This window comes from Triplophysa rosa, linkage group LG8 (genome assembly GCF_024868665.1).
Source record: "Triplophysa rosa linkage group LG8, Trosa_1v2, whole genome shotgun sequence".
Classification (NCBI taxonomy): domain Eukaryota; kingdom Metazoa; phylum Chordata; class Actinopteri; order Cypriniformes; family Nemacheilidae; genus Triplophysa; species Triplophysa rosa.
In genome coordinates, this window is record NC_079897.1 from 24707366 (window position 1) to 24727409 (window position 20044).

Here is a 20044-nt window from a genome sequence, read left to right on the forward strand (position 1 = left end):
AAGCCTGGAGTTGACCCAGAAAACACACAGACTCGTGAGAAGATTGTGAGCAGTGCTCTTTTGTGCCTGGAGTATGACGCTTCGCCTCACGGAATATAAACTGTAGTTCTTCAGCGTTGGCTTTGTCAGATAAAGCACATTTCTCCTGCTGCGGTGGAGTCATTGAGCTGTGCGCGCACAGGACACTGAGGTAAGACGCTTCAGCAACGCTTTGCGAAACTCAACGGTCGCGTCTCAATACGCTATGCGCACAGTGTTTTCGTGCTCGTGCGTTTTTGGCAATCGTCGACGAGTGCAGCATTTTTAGATTTGGAACGCGCGTGCGAGTCCCAAAACGCTGTCTTTGTAGGGAGCTCGCTAGGATTTGGGACACGGCCGGTGTTTTAGGGCTCGGGGTGGTAGATCTATTGTTTGCTTCGCTGCATGGTGACTTTCTTTAGGTTGTGCATTTAGGTTTATGCGAGCTAGGCATGAAGTCGAATATTTGCGTGCGTTTCTATTCTTGTTGAAATTAAGACGCTATTTAATTATACAGCATTTAAATATACGTATTACGTACATAGGGCGTGCGATATGTATGAACACTGATACGCGGTTTAAGCTGTTTAATTATGTTGTTTGCATGTTCACCATTGAATCTTAAGATGTTGTAGTGTTTGGGTGGGCAGTCAGGTGGGCTTCTCCTTGTAAAGCACTGATTTTTCTTTAGTAATGTAGTGGTGTTTGGTTAATTCTTTCAAACTGCTTCGAACACTTGCACATCATGGTATTTATACCTTCTGGCACACATTAAGATTGCAACCTCCCTTAAATTAGGGAGGACAAAAGTGAACTTGCTTTGTTTTTACCATCAATCAAATTCTGAATCTGAACCTCTTGCAGATTATATGGCAGAACACATGATGATGCCAATGAACCACGGTCAGGGAAACGGAAGTCTGCACGCCTACCGGATGGGCATGAACGGAGGCCTGCAGGCGGGCCCCCAGCAACACGGACCCCAGGCCGGCCTCAGGGCGATGCCTAACGGACAGATGATGCATTATGGAGCGGGGCCTCAGGGAAACATGGAGGCCGCCATGCGTCAACGGCCCAACATGGCCGGACCTATGAACGGACAGATGGGTCACCACCAAATGCAGTCGGCTAACATGATGTTTAACAATCAGCAGCCTCAGCAGCATCACGTTCAACAGCATCAACAGCACCAACAGCACCACCACATGCATCCGACGCAACAACAGCCGCAGCCCCCGCAGCAGCAGCAACAACAACAGTACGTGAGCGGTGGTCTCACATCCCAACAGCTCATGGCCAGCATGCACCTTCAGAAACTCAACACCCAGTACCACGGACACCCGCTGGGACACATGGCCGGCAACCATATGGCCAACAGTGCACAGTTTCGCGTGGGTCAGGCCCAGCTGACCAACATGCAACACATGTCTGGACCCGCTCTCAGTTTAAACGGTATGGACGTCGACTTGATCGACGAAGAGGTTTTGACGTCGCTGGTCATGGAGCTAGGGTTGGACAGGGTGCAAGAACTTCCCGAACTGTTTTTGGGACAAAACGAGTTTGACTTTATTTCGGACTTTGTCAGCAAACAGCAGCCGAGCACAGTTAGCTGCTGAGCCCGAGTTGAACGGACCGAAAGCGAGTGATGTTACTCTTTTGATGCGGTATTTTTGTGACCACGGTCACCAGAGAGAGGTGATGGCTTTCTTTGGACAGAAATGTGTGGTCGGGCTCCTGTAAGAGGACGACGGTTCTGCTTTCTTGCTGGAACCTTAAACCGTGTCCCAATGGTGAATGTAACAACATTTCAGGACTGTGAACTTTGTGCAATGTAAAGACACTCAACCCCTATTTGTCTTCAGTGCAGTTTTACATTTAAAAATTGTATTTATTTATTGCTTTATCAGACGTGTTAACATTGAACAAAGCCGCGATGACGTCTTTTAGAATGTGTGGCTTATAGGAAATGCTAAATTTATCCAGGGTACTGATTATTTAGACCCAAAGCTTCATTCGTCCCACAGCTGTGTGATCCAAAACCGTAAGTCTAACGTTTGGATGGACGGATGATGTTTAGTAACCCTAAACCACTGCTTGCTCACTTGCTCAATAGTGGTTAACGCCTCTATCTTTGTCCGAGCTTTAGAGTTGCCTTAAATCAAGTTGCTTTTATTTATTTGTCCCTCATTGCCTCCATCCCCCGGTCTATGGTCCAGGAGGGCTCAAATCTGTGTGTGATTTGTTAATAAAGATGGCCAAGTTTTAACTCTGGCCTAATTTTTCATCAATCTCTGATCTTATTGGTATGACGATTAACAGGGATGAGATCTGTAAAGGCATGAGAAAATGCATAAAGAAATGTGCTTTTTGTTTGTAAGATTAAAGGAGTATTTTTTTCATCATTTAATCACCCTAATGTCATTCCAAACCTGTGAGATATTTTGAAGAATGTCGGTAACCAAATAACACTGGCCTCCAATGTCTGAACACAAAACCAGAGAGACGTTTCTCAAAATGTCTTATTTTGTATTCCACAGAAGAAAAAGCAGGTTTTGAATGAACTTAAGGGTGAATAAATGACGGATATGTAATCATTTAAACCTGGTCATACAGTTGAAAACTATAATTCCCACAACGTGTCTTATATAGGTTATTAACTTATTAGTTAAAACATACTCCGCACAAAACCAACCACAAACAACATTCCTTGGTTAAAACTAAACATTATCTTTCAGGCTTAATAGGGAATTAAATAACTACACTTTCATATAGCTAGTTCATAGCACCGTCTCTGTCAGGACGCTTGTATGTTGCACTTTTATTGCTAGAACACCGAATCCTAACCGCTAAGATGAAGCGCAAACCTTTCACCTACATACAAATGAAATAAAGGTGTGTACGGAGGAGGTAATGGAAACTGTCCAGGTTAATCTGTGTTTACATTGACAATACGCGGGTTTACACGAACCCTGGGCCTGTGGCAATTGTCCTGGGAATGGAGGGCAAAGTGTTGTCCATTTACGGACATGCTAGGGTGAGGGGTTCTGGACGGGGGGAGGGCTGAAGATTGCAGCGACAAGCCGTTAACGCTCCACTGTCACTTCCTGTTCCTCCTCGGCTAAGAAAGGGTGCAAAGAGGTTACTAAATAGTAAGACTTGTAACATATTTCTCTCCGATTGCAATGGTCTTGACTCTTGAGATGAGATGTAGAATCTATAAATGGTTGTGAATGGTGAGGTTGCCAGAACACGGACACCATCAATAATAGCTGTTTGTTTAGAAACTGCACTGGTTGCGTTGAGTTGACACTTTAGAAATTGCAAGATCCCTTCATCGTGGCTATATGTTGAGGTGAACACTAGCTGTCTAGTCTCAAACCTGTAAGCATCAATGTTGTTTGTGGTCTTACCTTGTGGTCACACTGAAGTGTAGATTCCCATTTAGGATCTCGGAACGTCTTCCGTTTCTCATTGACTGATCGACCCGTCTCGAGATCTGTCTAGCTTCAAGCGTGGATACAGCTCCATTTTCTGTGTTTAGATATTTTTATGTTTATTTTGAGCAATATACACATATTCAAAATGAATGTGCACGCGGGTAATTCACGTGGCCATAAAAATATTTGCTTTGCGTCCGTGGACTTTTTAATCACCATTAAGCTGTTAGGTTAAAAAGGATGTGCGCACATTATAGGCTCTTTAAATAAACATTTGAAGAAACATCTGCATTAAATTATGATAGTAATAAAACCTAGTATTGGCTAAATTGCTAAACTGTCAACCTGTTATGTTTCTGGAGGCAAACGTTTATTAACAATCCCAACATATATGAAAAGACATTTTCATTTAATTATGTTAAATTCTAGTTGTAAACCTGAGATGTTTCAAATGACAACCCCAACTTTTTAAGACTGAGACAGCTCAAAAGAGAAGCCTTACATGCTTTTGAATTGAACGGTGGGGGTTTTCTGTATCACTAATCTCTCATCTTCTCTGGGGAATTCAGCTGTCCTCTAAACTTCACGATTTAACACACGGACAGCAGACACATAGGTGTGTGTGTGTGTGTGTGCAACAGGGAGACGGTAGGTGTGTAGGGTTAGTGTTCTAATTGATAAAACACACGACTATTGTTTCGAGGAGAACAGTATGCCATGTATCGTCTATGGGCGTCCTCAGATAACACCACTAATCCACAGGGTGTCTGTTAGATAAACTGGGTGTGGACCATTCTTACTTTCAGTTCTTAGCTGATTGTCGTTGCATAAAGAATAAAAGAATGAAACATCACGCTCATTTTCATCTTTTAGCATAGTTATGTTTCATATTGTCACACTTGGTTTGTGTTTAAGAGTTTGTTGTTTTTCTGTCAGACTCTTGGTGCAAATCGTCCTTTAAGGAACAAGACTAGACATACACTAAGCGGGGTGTGACAGGAGATTGTTGGCTGTTTTTTTGCTCTCACTCCGAGGCCACCCGCAATAATCTCTAAACACACACACACCTACTGTTGTTTTTGTGTGTGCTCTCTTGTCAATAGTCAGTTCACTACAATTTGCAAATGACAAGGTCATAAAAATTCTTGTTTAAAAGAACAGAAAAAGAGCGAGCAACTACTGAAACTGAGAAGGGTAGTCTGGGAAATTCTGTGCAGGGTTTTACCCAGGAGCCTAGCAGGATTATGGAGACCACCCCTCTCACGGCATATCACACGCTCAGCAATTTCTCTTTCTTACACAGCTTTCCTGACATCCGTTTGAGGCTGAGGGGTTTACTAATTCAAGCCTGTGTCTAAAAAGAGAAGTTAGCCCTTATTCTCAGAAATATATCTGCAGGAACAATCAGTTTACAAAACTGTAACGTAAATATGCAAACACTCCTAAAAATGGTGATACAAAAGGCTCTTCGTAGCGATGCCATAGAAGGATCATTTTTGTTTTCCCAAAGAACCACTGAGTGAAATATTCTTATAAGAATCCCTCCTTTCTTACTTTTTTTTATAATCTAATGAATATTTATTAAAGAAACTTGTGAAACATTAAAGTTCATTCGATGATGACGTTTTTTTGGCCAAAAATGGTTCTTCTATGGCATGTTAAATGCTCTTGAATGGACACTTCACCCAATAATGAAAATCGTGTCATCATTTACTCACCCTTAAGTTGTCCCAAACCTGTATACATTTCTTTGTTCGGTTAAACACAAAGAAAAATATTTGGAAGAACGTTAGCAACCGACAGTTCTAGCGCATATTGACTACCATAGTAGAAAACATGATTTTCTGTTGAACAAAAAAGAAGATTTTTTGAGGGGCAGTTCTGGAGCACCTTTGACTACCATTTTACTTTTTTCTACTATGGTAGACAGTGATACCCCAGAACTGTCCGTTGCTAACATTCATCCAAATATCTTTCTCTTTGTTGAATTAAACCAAGAAATGTATTCAGGTTTGGAACAACCAGACGGTGAGTGATTCATGACATCATTTTCATTTTTGGGTGGAGTATCCCTTTAAAAGCGAAGGCTCTTTAGCACTAAGTTCAGCGAATCGCTTATTTTATAAATGTAACTTTGCGGTTGGTGAGAAAACAAAAAAGTGGGTGATGTCACGTTTATATGTTCCTGAGGAGTCAGACTCTGGTACACTTTCTAAAAAGTGCTTCGCGATGCCATAGATAGACGAACCATTTTGATGAATGGTTTACAAAGAACCTTTAACAACCGAAGAAGCCTTCTGTTTCACAAGTGGGAAAAGTTTTTTAGACAATAAAAAAGTTGTAAGAAATACTTCAAATGCGAATCATTAATTCTTCAGTAGACGGATGGTTTTCAAACAAATTCTTTAACTTAAACTACGAAAAAGGTTTTTTGCCTTTTTAAGTAATATACAAGGGTTATTGGTGGACTTGAAGACTACAAAGCCTCTGATCTAGAAGCCTTTAGATGGGCCTTTCCTGCATATGAATTTGATTATTAGTAAAGATCAGGAGCAATACAGTGGCTTCAATTATATGGATTTTCAGTTTCAGATCACCAAATTAGAAAAAGGAAGATACAGGAAGAGAAAGAGACAGCTCAAACTACGAAAACCAGACGACCCTTTAACGAATACCGATGTTCAGATTTGTCATAAGCTTTCGTACATATCAAGATCTTCATTATATCTGAAATTGATGCCACACGTGTTCAGGCAGGCCGCGGCATGGCGCGTTTGACGGCTAAAATGGCTGGAGAATTCTATCGAGCGCTCCCCCTTCCGCTGTGTGACTTTCACCCCCTCTCTATCCACTGTTTATTGCCTTGGGCTTTTGAAGTTAAGGGCACTGTGTAAATTATTCATTTTTCTGTGTGAAGCTTGCCTCACAGCCAGGCCAGCTTCAACAAGCCAAGGCAGGAGTGGCACCGTTTGTTGTTTGTCAATGTTTGTGTGTGCACGCCGTGAGAGCGGCTTTAGGCTCCCGTGTGTTAATCTTACTGACGGCCATGTGATTACCGATATCACTCCCGGCCGTAAGAGTGTTCAACGCCGGGACACACGGCGCTTTCACATAAGGAACCCGTGGCCAGATGGACACCAATAAACTAAAGCCATCCGCGCAAGGTCATCCAAGTACATACTCTGAATGTCTCCAGTGTAGTACAGCAGAATTTCAAGTACGCTGTTTTGGCAAGTTGAGATGGAGCAGATTGAGATATCCATGTGGGCTTGATATTGGCCGCCGGAGATTACTACTATCACGCTGACAACTGACGTACAAGCGTGCAACATCAGCAGGCAGCACGCTTTCTCAGATGAGACGCACAACGGCACCAGCGAGCAATAAAGATGCGAAAACATTCAGGGGAGTCTGGAAGTGGTCAAACCCGTATCACAGATGGTAGATACTCAACCAGCACCTTGTGGCGCACAGTAGTGTGCAGGCGCTCGAAGCATTCAGAACATTCTAGGGGCCTGACAGACACATTTTTTTATATTTGTAACATGTCTGGCTGAGAGCGCACCTGTCTACACTTCCGCTTGGATAGCACCAGGTTTGCTAGATGCTCTTGAATTCTAAATATACTTGCTGTGATCACGCGGACTCAAAATAACGCCCAGATCCTGCGTTTTTCCAACACATCTATACAGTCTTCCATACTTTTAGAAATCTGTTTACAGCATTTGACGTTAGGAGGAAGGGAAACGTTCTGGGTTCAATTTCAAGATGAATAAGCTCTAAGTTAAGCTAAATAATAATAATAAATATTGTGTTTACAGTAAATCTTTGGGTCAAGACATCGTTTCTAAAGTAGACTACAAACACATTTTCAAAAACATCTAGCGTGAAAGCCGTTTCGAATCTTAACTCATGTCATGATTACCGCATGATACCAAGATGTGATATTACTATCCACAAAGGACTGTTCACACAGAGCAAACTCCACCCACAGAAATTACACAGATAACTCACAAACAGACGTTCATTTAGAGACAGTTCCTACAAGGACGATTTTAGATAACATTACAACTCAAATAAAAAACACGGACTTGCAGACTTGTAATTTTAGCTGCAGAATGCTTGACTTTTGATAAGAGCATTACTGTTAACACAATTACTGTTTGTTTTTTATGAAACAAAATTATTTATCAAAAACCTGTCACATCTTGTCAAAAGCCTTCCTTGTGTTGAACCCACAGCATTCCTAAAGATATACCTAACGCACAAGAAATGTAACGATTGAACAAAAAAAGCATGCATCTTAAAAAGGTCAGTTGTGCATTTCTTTCCTGAAAAAGTTGTTAACGCCAGTTAATCTGTATAAATGACTTGTTCTCATAACATTTACATTTACGCATTTGGCAGACGCTTTTACCCAAACATTGCATTGTATCATACATACGTTTGTTTCTGACTATGTGCAATCTGAGCCACAGGAAAGCTAATAAAGCACTGATGAACACAGAGAAAGATATTTGGAAGAATGCTTGTATAGTAGGAAAAATTACAATGGAGGTCAGTGGTGCCCCTGAACGGTTCCTACATTCTTCAAAATATCTTCTTTTGTGGTCAAAAGAAATTTACGTAGCAATGTTTCCTACTATCAAGAACTGTTTGGTTGCAAGCATTCTTCTAAATAGCTTTCTGTGTTCATCAGAACAAAGACATTTATACAGATTTGGAACAACTCGAGGGTGAGAAAATGACGACAGAATTTTTGGGTGAACTGTCCCTTTAAAATCTGCCTAACATGAGTAAAACCACTGCACTCCAGCACATTCAAATCCACCAAGTTTATCGCTCAAATCTTATGTCTGACTAACATCTGTACAGGTTGTATTAGCCCAGACAGCACACTGGAACTCATAATGACTGCATCGATAACAAGTTGGTTTAGCCAGTATGATGGAGAGGGGTTTTCCACACTACAAACTAGAGTTTGTCACGTGACTATATTGGCATAAAAGTGTGCACAGACTCTGACTGAGGGATTTGGCCAATGTGTTGCACCCTCAAAGGCTCCTTCCTGTTTTTTTACGAATGTGGTAAGACTTACAGTATGTGACACCCCCCTCTCTGCTCTATACGTGTACCCATGTCAGTCAGACGAAAACTGCCACACGAACACAACTCTGTCCCAGGAATACACACGTTCACTGTGTGATGTTATAACATTTCATCAATCTTTCAGATTCAATCTCGTTAAACTGCACAGCTTCATGTTCTTTGAAGACAGCCCTGCAATATATTCCCCTAGTATTACCCATAGGAGCTTTTGTAACGATCAAGTCCCTTTAAGCATGACTCCTCGTAAAAATGTAACAAAAGATTGTGCTGCCCCCTCGTGATCGAAAAGGGTATGGAAAACCAGAAAAGCAAAATTACTTCTGTAACTTTTCAGTATTTTATCATATCAATCGTATCATACAACAGTGATTTATGGTAGATAGTAGTATATCAAGCAAATCTAATCGAGCAAAGAACAGTTCTGGTGCCTGTACATAAAATATGAAGATACGGATTGCATAGCAACTAATCTGATCTGAAAAATGTGGAAGAACCTACAGAAAATAGCTGCAAAGAACACTTCATTTTTATTCGAAGCTCATCGAGTATAACGCTCTCGATGTATGAACTCAACCATATTGTATAAAGACTTCAAAAGTACAAACAACAAAGAGAGACAATGTAAACATCAATACAATATAAAATGCAGACAGAGTTTAATAGCAGTAAATGTGTCGTCACACTAGACTTTGCGTTCCCCTCACTTTCATTCACACAAATGTGTGAGGCGAGCGAAAAAGTTTCCAATGTACCGAGGTCTGGCCTGCAATTTTGTATGACAAAAAGAACATCAAAGGATTTAATTAAAACAAGAGCCACAGAACGTGAAGTATCCTGTTAACATATTTGTTGTGAGGGTTGAAGTAATTTGTACACACGAAGTCTAGTGTAACGGCACTAGGGGTGTAACGATACACTCAGCTCACAATACGATACACATCTCGATATTTTGAACAAAATAAAAAATGAAACTGAAATTCAAATAACATTTACTTTTTAAAATATTAACAATTTCAGTAACTTTTTTTGTTGCACTTACAACTTAATAAAGAATTTTAACATTTTAAGGCTTAACTGAAATTAGAATTAAGATCAGTGTCAATTTTGATTTAGGTTTAGTCATAGTCTTTTGACTAAAATGCAATTTAGTTTTAGTCGACAAAATCTACATTATATTTAGTCTACTAAAATCTATCTGGTTTAACTAATTTAAATGGTGTAATTAAATGTTCCATACAAAGATTTAACTGTTTCGACATCATTTACTTTACCTTAGAATTAAATTAAACCAGGTCATTACCTTTATTTTTCAGAAAAGTTCAGTAACTACTGGATATGCATTGTTGTAACAGAGAATATTAGACCATGAACGACATGTAGCAGTTCATTCAGTCTCATTTTGACTCGTTCGTTCAGTGAAGGGCGTGTTCAGTACATTCAACCAATGAAACGCCCTGACAGAGCTCACGCTCAAGCGCTATTGGCTCGTGTCTCTTTGAAGCTGCGCTGTCTTTGCTGGAGACAGTAATGAACGAGAAAAATCTTTCAAAAAGACGTATTACATAACCTGTATTACATTTCTTCAATCATGCAGATCACATACTTGGTTCGATTTTTAGCATGTCATTTGATCTTTTAATCTACAGTACGACTCACTTCATCGCTTCTCTGATCAGAACAGCGCTGGTTTCTTTTGGCGTACTTAATGTTCATATCACGTTACGCAGCAGCTCACGTCAGCGGATAACCGAACATTGGCATTTAAACACGTTTGTGCTGCCTTTCTAATGAGTTTCGGGGTGACTCGCCTGCAGTCACGCGTCAAGTTTGCTGTGTTTTACACATTGTGAGGGAAAATAAATAATGCGATTGTGAGGGAAAATATGACGCTTTGTAAACCACTTGGAGACACAGATTGTGTCTCGTGCTTCTCTCTCTAGCGCATATGTGAGATAAGCACACGTGACGCGCTGGCGCAGAGTAGGTAGCGTCTTGACCGCTCAACGAATACAATTAAACATCATATCGTAAAATATCCCCATCTCTCTTTGATCCGCATCGCTTAATATCGTAGTACGAAGTATCGTTACACCCCTAAACGGCACCTTGGATGGTATATAAAGTACTGTTTGTCAGATGGGTTATGGTCTCTGCAAGAGGTAAAAGTCGGGTGTGGTCTAGTGTTTGTCTGAAGTGAATTAATGAAAACTAGTATTAAGCCACAAACACCCTGACTGATGTGGGCTGAAAAAATAGACATTACGATTAATTGTACAACATAAAAATTGAGGCCTAAAAAGGCCTATATACAGTCCAACTCCAGTCTATTCCTTGGCAAGGCCACAAACATGTGATATGTTCTGAAACGATACCTAGATAACCATGAATATGACAAGAGAACAATTATGAACATTAAAGGTCATAAAGACATAACAGAAAAACCGAGAAGTATACGAAATGAATGGAGAGAAAAAATAAATGTGGCCGGAGCTCGAAAGCTTGCCGACCCTTGCTACAGTACTGCTGGGGGACATATGGATCCCAGCATGCCGTGCATCTTGAAATGTGCTTGGAAGGGGTAGAGGATGAGGGTGTGACAGAAACTCAACGGCCCTGTTTCAGTCTGTCAATATGGAAGGCGAGTTTGAGTGCAGGACCCAACTTCAGCCCCATATATTTCATCATGACATCACTGCGGAGCAGGAGTAGAGCTTTGCCATCAATTTCCTGCAACAGAAGAGCACCACCCAAACAAGACCACTTTAACTCCAGTTTTAATTACATTTGCCTGCAGTAAGAGAACAGCACAAATCTGAAGTAAGACCGTGCAAACCAATGTTCTGCCGATAAAACAAACTCTTTTTGTGAGAATGTGTGGACTGCTTCTATTTGAAAGAGAATTTGAAGCAACTTCACGCTAAATACCATAAAACCTAGAATAAATATTTTTGAATATCCATCTCGCTCTCCAACACGGATCATTAACTGCTTTACTCCTATTGGTCGTTCATTAGATAAAAGCAGTCACAATGCAGAACTGTGAAGCAAAATGTCTGATACTGTCAGAACTTCATCGGAGATCTGATATATGTCTCCAACAATCATAAAATAGATTTCACAGGATGTGGGTTTTTACAAAAACACAGAAGAAAGTGATTGAATCTCCCCATTTCTCACATACGTGTTTGCGGAAGAGGTCTGCGTGTGGTCCGAGCTGAGGGTCGATGTCTCTGATGAACTGCATAACATCCTCCACCGTCCACAAGTTGGGGTCCTGCCCGCTGGGCCGTGGGCTTTCTCTTGAGCTCAGGAAGCGCTCTGAACCTGAGCAACAATATCAGGTTCACAATATATCTTTTAGGGCTCGAAAGCTGCATTCAGACATTAGTTAAATGAAGCATTACACTTATAAATTAAGCCACTAGACTGTTATAGCGTGTAAAAGCAAGTAATGCTCAACACTGGGTTGCAGTTAAATGGATACTTCACCCCAAAATTAAAATCCTGTCATCATTCACTCAGCCTAGAGTTGTTTCAAACCTGTATACGTTTTTTTGTTCCACTGAACACAAAAGAAGACATTTGTAAGAATGTTTATAACCGAACAGTTCTGGGGCACCATTGACTTCCATGGTAGGAAACAAAGCTACTATGGTAGTCAATGGTGCCCCAGAATGCTTTGGTTTCTTCACCATTCTAAATATCTTCTTTTGTGTTCAACAGAACAAAAAAATTTATACAGAAACATGAGGCTGAAGAACTGATGACAGAATTTTTATTTTGGGGTGAACTATCCCTTTAAAAGGTGGTTGTGCGTGTACCTGTTGATCCCAGGCGATGTAGCTGTCCTGGTGAGCTACTGTTCTGAGAAAGCGGACGTATGTGTCCGGGAGACAAGTGTGTTTTCTCCAAGACATCTGAGCTGCCGATCCCATTCTCCATCAGAAAAGGCTCTGATCGCAAGCAAAAATACCTCCGTATTACTTGCAAAAGGGCAATTAAAAATGTAACTAACTCTATCTATACAATGATCTACAGTTTAGTGATCCTGTTAAAGGGAAGTTAAGAGGTGTAAATACCTTCTGAGGAGAGGCGAGTTTTGGCTATTTTGAGCGGTATAGGATTGTTGGCGTAGGGGTCGGGCTGGAGAAACCTCTTAGTTCCTCGACCAGGTCCAGGGCACAGACTTTCTGTGAAGGTTCTCCTCTCTGCAACATATACAAGGACCTCTCTTTACAGCCACTAAAGGCAAACCTCAATGCATTACATAACCCCAACCTTAAAAAGCCCACAAGATAGCTAGAGCAGCATAAGCACTTGCATGCATGAGCGCTGACCTGTGTAAGTTCTGCTGTCGTAGTGAACTCCTCCCAGAAGGACAGGCTGGCTGCCAAACAATGGGTCACAGTGCAGGTTATGACAAAGTTTCTCCAGAAATCGCAGCACGTATGTCACGCTGTTCACCGCCGGCAGCGCCAGAGTGTGGTGCTGCTGCTCAAAGTAGGCTGTGGAGCCAAGTTCAGGGAAAAATAGCAAAATGAGGAACTGAATTTGTGATGAGATCATTGGTTTGAATGCTCAGATCTAAGCATGCTGACCTGATATGAGCTCTCCTCCATGGCCTGGTTTGAGACAGGAGAAGATGACGCTCTGGTTATGTGCACAGTCCACACAGGCCTGAACACACTGTTGCAGCACAGACGACGCTCGGCCTGGCCCGAAGTGGTCTGGCAGAGACTGGATTCGCCGTGCGTCCAGGTGGGGACCCACCTTCCCATACTTATTTAAGTACACACAAACTGACAAGGAGAAATAAATGCAACGTTACTACAACGCAAAAACAGGTTATTATTTCGAAAAATTCAGAGCTGAGGTATGGACTGGTTAGAAATGAGAAAATGAATGTAGTTGTAGATTCATTAAGACTCTTGCAGTACCTGTAGGTGCCTGTAGGGCGGCGCTAGGAATGGTGGCATTGTCCAGCGGAACCGAGCTGGTGTCGGGTTCTGGAGTGCTACTGCTTGGGGAGGTGGGCATAGGGTTGGGCATCAATCTGGGCTTTCTCTGTATGCAAATAGAAAGATAAAATGCAGATGGAAGTGTATAAATAACACTGCACCATTGATTCCTACATTCCAACATTAGCCTGCCGACGTTCCAAGAGAAACACCTTGCTGCCCGGTTTGGGTCCTCTCTTTTTTGGTATCTTGATGGGTTCTGTCTGGTCCAGCTGTACTTTTTGGGCCCAGTTGGCTGGCAGTCTGCCTCTGGGTCTACCTGGACCAGCAATAGCGCCCTCCAGCCACGCGGCCCTTTTGGCCCAACCCAGCTAAAAGACAAACGTTCAACAACACATTCTTACTCATCCCCAAAACTGAGTAGAACACATAGAGATACAACTAAGGATGTCAAAAAGACCAATACTTCAGTACCAAATACACAGCAAAAGAAGAAAAAGACCCCAGACGCAATCTTGCCTTGCTTCCTGGTTTGGGGCCTCGCTTTTTGGGGATTTGAATCGTTTCCAGTTCTTTTCCAATCTGGGAACCAATCATTCCCTTTTGACCCCACGGTCCGGATAGTTTGGTTTTCTTGCGGCCGGGTTTACGTTTTTTCTGGGGTGGCGGTCTGCCTGGTGTAGGGGGCGTGCCTGTCCCCTCTACGCTACTATCCGGAAGCAGACCAGGTGCACCCAATGTCTTCGGTACCCCGAATGCTAAAAAGAGAAAACGAATGATGAATTTACCAGCTGGTATATGTGAACATGAACAGGAAGTAAAATGCAGACTGATATAGGTGGTATACCGCAACAATTAGCAAAAAACATCACAGTAGAAGACTTTATGTGCAGAACTCTGCATGCTGACCCATTTTTCTGTGAGCCATCTTAACAAAGAGACGAGTTGTGTTACACATTTTTGTCGAGGGTGGCCTCTAAAGTGCTACAGAGAAAAGAGAGAGAGAGCAAGGGAGACAGCACAAAGAAAAGAGAAAAGGAAGAGTAAGAATGAAAGAACGAGATCTTGAAGAACAGATAAGCAAGATCGAATAAAACATTTACACAGCACTCTTTTAAAAATGTGTGCTAAAATGAGCACAAAGCAAACAACACTAAATGACCTGTCAGAGAACTAACACACACACAAACCTCAGAGTATGAGCTTTACAGACCTGTTAATAAGGACAGCATTGCAGTTTATACACATCCAACACAGAAGAATGAATACTACGCTGCCTCACTAAAAGAGGGTCTGTCGTTCCTGATCTTGCAGCGTGTCAATTTTGTCATCTTATTCTCTCACTCAGATCACTTCCTTCCTGCCCCTTACTTTCGATGCGCTCTCTAAAGCCATGTTAAGTTTGCTGATGGTGACAGGATACCCAGAGATGGTCATCTAACAGTTTACAGACTACATTTAATTGCATTGCTTTTATGGCTATGCTAAACAACGAACACTGCAGCAAACACTGACAAGCATGCTGGTACTTTCCTAATGTCGTTTAAACGCGTTGACAAGCGAAACTTGCTTACCTCAACCATCTGTGAAGTTCTACAGTGCCTTGATAGTGGCCTGGAAAGTTTCTTCTTCTGACAAACTATCAAGCATTGCGTCATCTTTTTAAGCCTCTTCTCTCATCCCCCAAATCATTTCAAGATGAGAGCCGCTATTGGGCACAGGGTTTGTAGTCATGCCAGATGGGTGGATGCCAAGCTCTTGTAAATCAACAATGTGAAAAACAGTTTGTGTTCTCGCTGATTTTCCCTCTATCAGTTATTGCTTAACAACCGATGCCCAGAGATCCAAGGGTTTTAACGACCATCGATCTGTCCCTTTTTTTCTCTACCTTCGTGGTGCATGTTCACATTTGCCCGGTTAATGCCAGATTGTCGTTTTACCACCAAATAAAACATACCTGGCTCACGTTTACTGAATCTTTTTGCACGTCTAGCAAATTTGCACTGTGCTCCTATATCGTTTGTACCCCCCCTAAAACATCTTAATGCGTTCCATCCTCTGAGTCTGAGCTAATGCAAACACCTGCGAATCTAAAATGATTAGGAATAACTCGCACCTTTTGTGCCTGGTGGCTGAAGGTTGTCTCCAGTAAGTGCACACCAGCCCACAGGGAAGATGTCTCTGGAGTCGTAACGGCAGTAGTAATCGAAGGCGCCTCGCCAGCCGTCGAAGGTGACCAGCACCTCCACGCCTCGCACCTCGCCCACCGTGGCGGGACAGATGAAGTGAGGGTTCTTCCTGTCCACTGCCTCCAGCTTCATTCCCACCTGAAAAGAGTTTTGCTCTGGAGCTGGCGGCTCCTCCTGAAAGACGGAGATTTTGTTCTTAGTTAACCGACTCACATAAACACAGTACATCTCTGAAGAAACACGTTTAAGACAGACCAGCCTAGACATGTTGCTCTGTGTGTGTTATGGTGGTGTTTTTTGACAGGTACCTTGTGAAAGATTCGAGCTGGCGCCATTTCTGCTCCATTGAGTGTTTTTAGTAAGAACATGGGCCATGAAGAGGCATTCAGACGAAACCCTGGAGAACAGCATTTACAGTTATTTGCCAGTCGAAGTATAAACATGGTTTGGTGTCTAATGTATGGATGCAAGATGGGATGCTCTGACAATTCAATATGTTGATTCATTACATAAAAGCATGAGATGGCTTTTATATGCGATTACTGTAAAGGTTAAGATACTTGTTTCTAATTGTTGGGTTGATAAGAGTATTGTGCTAAAGTATACATCAGTGGATGGTGACATCTAGAGGACAGAAATAAACCTTAGCATTTACTTCTTACTAAGTGACTAAAATGACGTAACGTAGTCTTTTAAAATAAATAGCATTCCAAAGCTTACTATAACAAATAGGGATGTAACGATTCACCGTGAGCCGGTTGAAAATCGGTTATAATGAGTGACGATTCAATTCGGTTGAGGCTTGAACTGAATCGCAATACATTTTTTGAACAGCAGGGGCCGCTATTTTCACTGCAAACCTAAACGTGGATGCTGATATTTCTTAAATGCAAAAAAATCCAAGAAAAGCACAGACAGTATTCGTTTGTTTATATTAAAGAGACTTTTTCTATTATTAATTTGTTATAAAATCACAGTTTAGTTTTGTTATTTGAAATAAAACATTATTTTATTATGCAAAGAAACGTAAAGCATTTAAGAAATAATGCAAGGGAAGTTGTTCATTTCTAATTTGTTTCAACTCATTTTTTAAAAATAAATCGTAAGTAAATCGTGAATAAATCGCATCGTGAGATCAGAATCGTGAATCGCATCGCATCGTGAGCTGAGTGAATCGTTACATCCCTAATAACAAATGTTGTAATTTATTCAACTCTAACTAGTAAAAATGTTGAGTAATAAGAAGTGTTTGTCTCTCTCACCGAGTGGTGGCTGCAGCATGCCTCCGTTCTTCTCGCAACTCCCAATGGGTTGGATTTCTGAGGAGTCTACAAGGCGCCAGAAGTCATTCTTGTTGTCGCTGCCATCTAGTCGCAGGCGGAGACGAGAGCCTGTCAGGCCCACCACAGTGGCGATGCAGGTGGATGTAGTGTTTCTTGGGTCCTGAGCTTCCAGCTTCATACCCGCCTTAAACTCATTTACAGGAGGAGTGGTGCTCTACAGAGAGGGTAGGGGTCACTTCTTTAACTTTAGATTTCAAGGTACTGTATATGGTAATGGAAACGGATGTAATATTTATAATTGGCGAATCCAGAATCACGTGTGCATGAAAAGGCTCACCTGTCTGAAGCAGTGAGCAGGTGCCGCGATTGCTCCGGTCTCTTTCAGGTACTTCTCCCAGCTAAAATGCCCTTAAACATAAAGGCAAACACGTGAGCATCAAATGGCGCTCATATTTCTACCCTAATCCAAACTGTAATTTAGCAAGCCTGTCTCTCAACATGATGCCTTGCTCAAACCTCACCTAAACCATTCCATTCCTACAGGCTCCAATTTCTATTCTCACATTTATTTCAAAGCAGCAAAAAGAAATTTGATCCAGTGAGTTTGCTACCTTGATACTGGGATTGCACTCGCGACGGGCGACCACTGCGAGGGTGCTTGATCCTCCTGCCATCTTTCCACTCAACAGCTAAAGGCAGAAAAAACACTTTGAATGTAAAAATAACAACATCCAAATTATTATTTGTGAATCATATAGATGATTTCAAGCGTCAACAACATAAACAAACGTTATGTGGCCTAAACTCAACTTCTAGTAGACCTCTACGAAGAATCGATAACTGTTTTAAATGAACCGTTTTAATACAATTAATATACTATAAAATATTCATATAAATTAGATACAAAATAAATTGTTATATTATAACCAAACACAGACCGGAAGTTGACTTTGGGCCTGGGCGTACATCTGATGAAACAGTCTATATCTGTAAAAACTCTTGTTATAGTTCATTTCGATTTTAATGGATTTTCTCCCTTTTAGCTACAAGGAAACTGCCCATCAGAGCTGTGCCCCCAAAACAAGTGCTTACAAAAATAAAACCTGAATCCTATTTTACTGAAGTACCATGACAGCATGACACTGTCTGTCGTTTGTCAATGTGTTGCATAGCATAAAAGTATAAAAACAAACGTACCTTTCTGTGGTACAGGTTTCTTCATGGTCCACCTTATTCAACCTCTCTATAAAGAATAAACACACAAAAAACATTCTTCCATCAATATTTTTATTGTAGTACTTGTATTTGTATTGTCTGCCTACCAGACACTGAATATGTGTGCTGGTCAGCTGTCATTGCTGAAGCACAGAACCATAAGCCAATGCCAGCTATATTCTCAGGACGACATAAACTACGTGTTGAAGACAAAGGGTAATTTGTCTTAAAATGAATTATTTTCCATTTTCCGTCTAGACTGACCAAGAGGTCTTTAGGTCAGATGCTTAACATGCAGCAATTGACCCTAAAGGTCAACATAAAGTGATAAACAACAGCATACTACATAAGTAAATCGCTTCAAAGCATCTTTTTGACTATTACAATAAACTATACAACTATAAAATCATGGCAAAAAAAAAACACTATAACAAAAAAACTATAAATCCCAAGATACCGTTAAACCACGCGTTGTCCCATAGGAATAAAAAGGCTAATAAACAATAAACAAGCTATTTTGTTCCCGTGCATCTTTATCGTTTATGTTTTCAAACACCACCTTAATGTCTACATGCAGTATAAATAATAAAAAGAGGAATTACATACATGAATACTCCTTAGTAACGCATATCTGTTTTGAAAGATGGCTCCTGTCTCCCAGTTTTTCAAGTCTCTGTTCAAAAGCAGAGCGCCTTTGAGCGCCAAACACACGGTCCCTCCCTCTCCATAAATGACAGGGCAGCGCATCATTCTCTCCTAACTTTACACCTCCAACAAAATATTATTATTTGCTGTTTGTTCATTTAAAACGCGGAAATCCCCCAAGAGATCGTTTACGCGCATCCGACAGTTTAAAATAATCAACTTTTTAAACGGCATACTGTACATGCATACGTTACTCAATGAATAACATATGTTGCTATATGCTACTTAGCATCACAACATGCATGACTTTTTTTAACGTTACTTATTTAAATTACATTGCTCTCAGTCATAACTTACAACCACACACATTTCAGTCAAAAGTTGTCGTAGGGCAAAATTACACTTCTAGTGTGTGTACAGAAAACATTAGCTAAATGCTAACGTGCAGCAACTCTGAGTCACATGTTGTGCCTTTTCCTCTAAATGTTTGCCAACTCAAGTTATGACGTGATGTCGTAGCTGCTTCGCGATTGTTACGGACGGTAGTAAGGGGACTTTTTACCTTGTGCGGAAAGATTTTAGTGTAATTTCTCAAACGTGAGGTTTAGTGTTTATCCGCCATGTTTGTAGTGCGCGTTTGTGTGTATGTGTGTCAAGCGCGTGGTGAGGGGAGGGGCTGCACGCGACTGCTCGAGACGATAAAGACCCCATCAAGTGGGTCAAGAAGGCAAAAGCTTGTTTATCTCGGCATAATTTGTTTGTTTGTCTACCACAATGTCTGTCATTAGAAACCGATTGAGTTGTTTCGTTGGTGTTTTGTTCGACACAGAAGCATAACAATGACAAAGCAACAAGAAAGGAAAAATCCTGTTAAGAAGGCTATCGTGCATTGTAACAAAGAATCAGATACATTGCTCAAGATGCTAAAAAATATGTTTTAATATAAATTATACTAAATTAGCTTTTTTATTTAAAAATGCGAAGAACGTTTTATGTTAGTGGGTACAGACAAAATTCATTAGCCTGATATAAAATCTATTATAGTTTGTTTCCAAAATGAGATAAAAATCATGTTTTTTATTGTGCATTCCAATTAATATCAAATCAATCAGTTGATTTGTTTTGATTTAGGCCATAATAACTCAAAAACTATAGCTAACTAACACAAGAAAAACACGATAACATAATAA

The 20044-nt window shown here is 41.0% G+C and overlaps 2 protein-coding genes across 3 annotated transcripts; one reads left to right on the top strand and one right to left on the bottom strand.

Annotated features, from left to right (window-relative positions):
• The first annotated feature begins 14 nt into the window (after positions 1 to 14).
• Positions 15 to 4296, top strand: cited4b (Cbp/p300-interacting transactivator, with Glu/Asp-rich carboxy-terminal domain, 4b). The gene is made up of 2 exons (XM_057339912.1): positions 15 to 190; positions 883 to 4296. Exon 2 carries the CDS (start codon positions 888 to 890, stop codon positions 1632 to 1634), a length of 747 nt encoding a protein of 248 aa, XP_057195895.1. The 5' UTR covers positions 15 to 190; positions 883 to 887; the 3' UTR covers positions 1635 to 4296.
• A 4620-nt stretch (positions 4297 to 8916) lies between these two features.
• On the bottom strand, positions 8917 to 19629 carry LOC130557760 (polycomb protein SCMH1-like). 2 transcript variants are annotated; one of them, XM_057339778.1, is made up of 16 exons: positions 19417 to 19629; positions 18192 to 18237; positions 17606 to 17683; positions 17332 to 17402; positions 16974 to 17208; positions 16020 to 16108; positions 15639 to 15885; positions 14042 to 14280; positions 13735 to 13893; positions 13502 to 13628; positions 13163 to 13363; positions 12902 to 13069; positions 12644 to 12772; positions 12386 to 12517; positions 11746 to 11888; positions 8917 to 11291 (listed from the first exon to the last, which is right to left on the bottom strand). In XM_057339778.1, exons 2-16 carry the CDS (start codon positions 18214 to 18216, stop codon positions 11169 to 11171), a joined length of 2166 nt encoding a protein of 721 aa, XP_057195761.1. In that variant the 5' UTR covers positions 18217 to 18237; positions 19417 to 19629; the 3' UTR covers positions 8917 to 11168. The 2 variants fall into 2 exon arrangements, with proteins under 2 accessions (XP_057195761.1, XP_057195762.1); XM_057339779.1 differs by having other exon boundaries at positions 18816 to 19629.
• Positions 19630 to 20044: the final 415 nt, after the last annotated feature.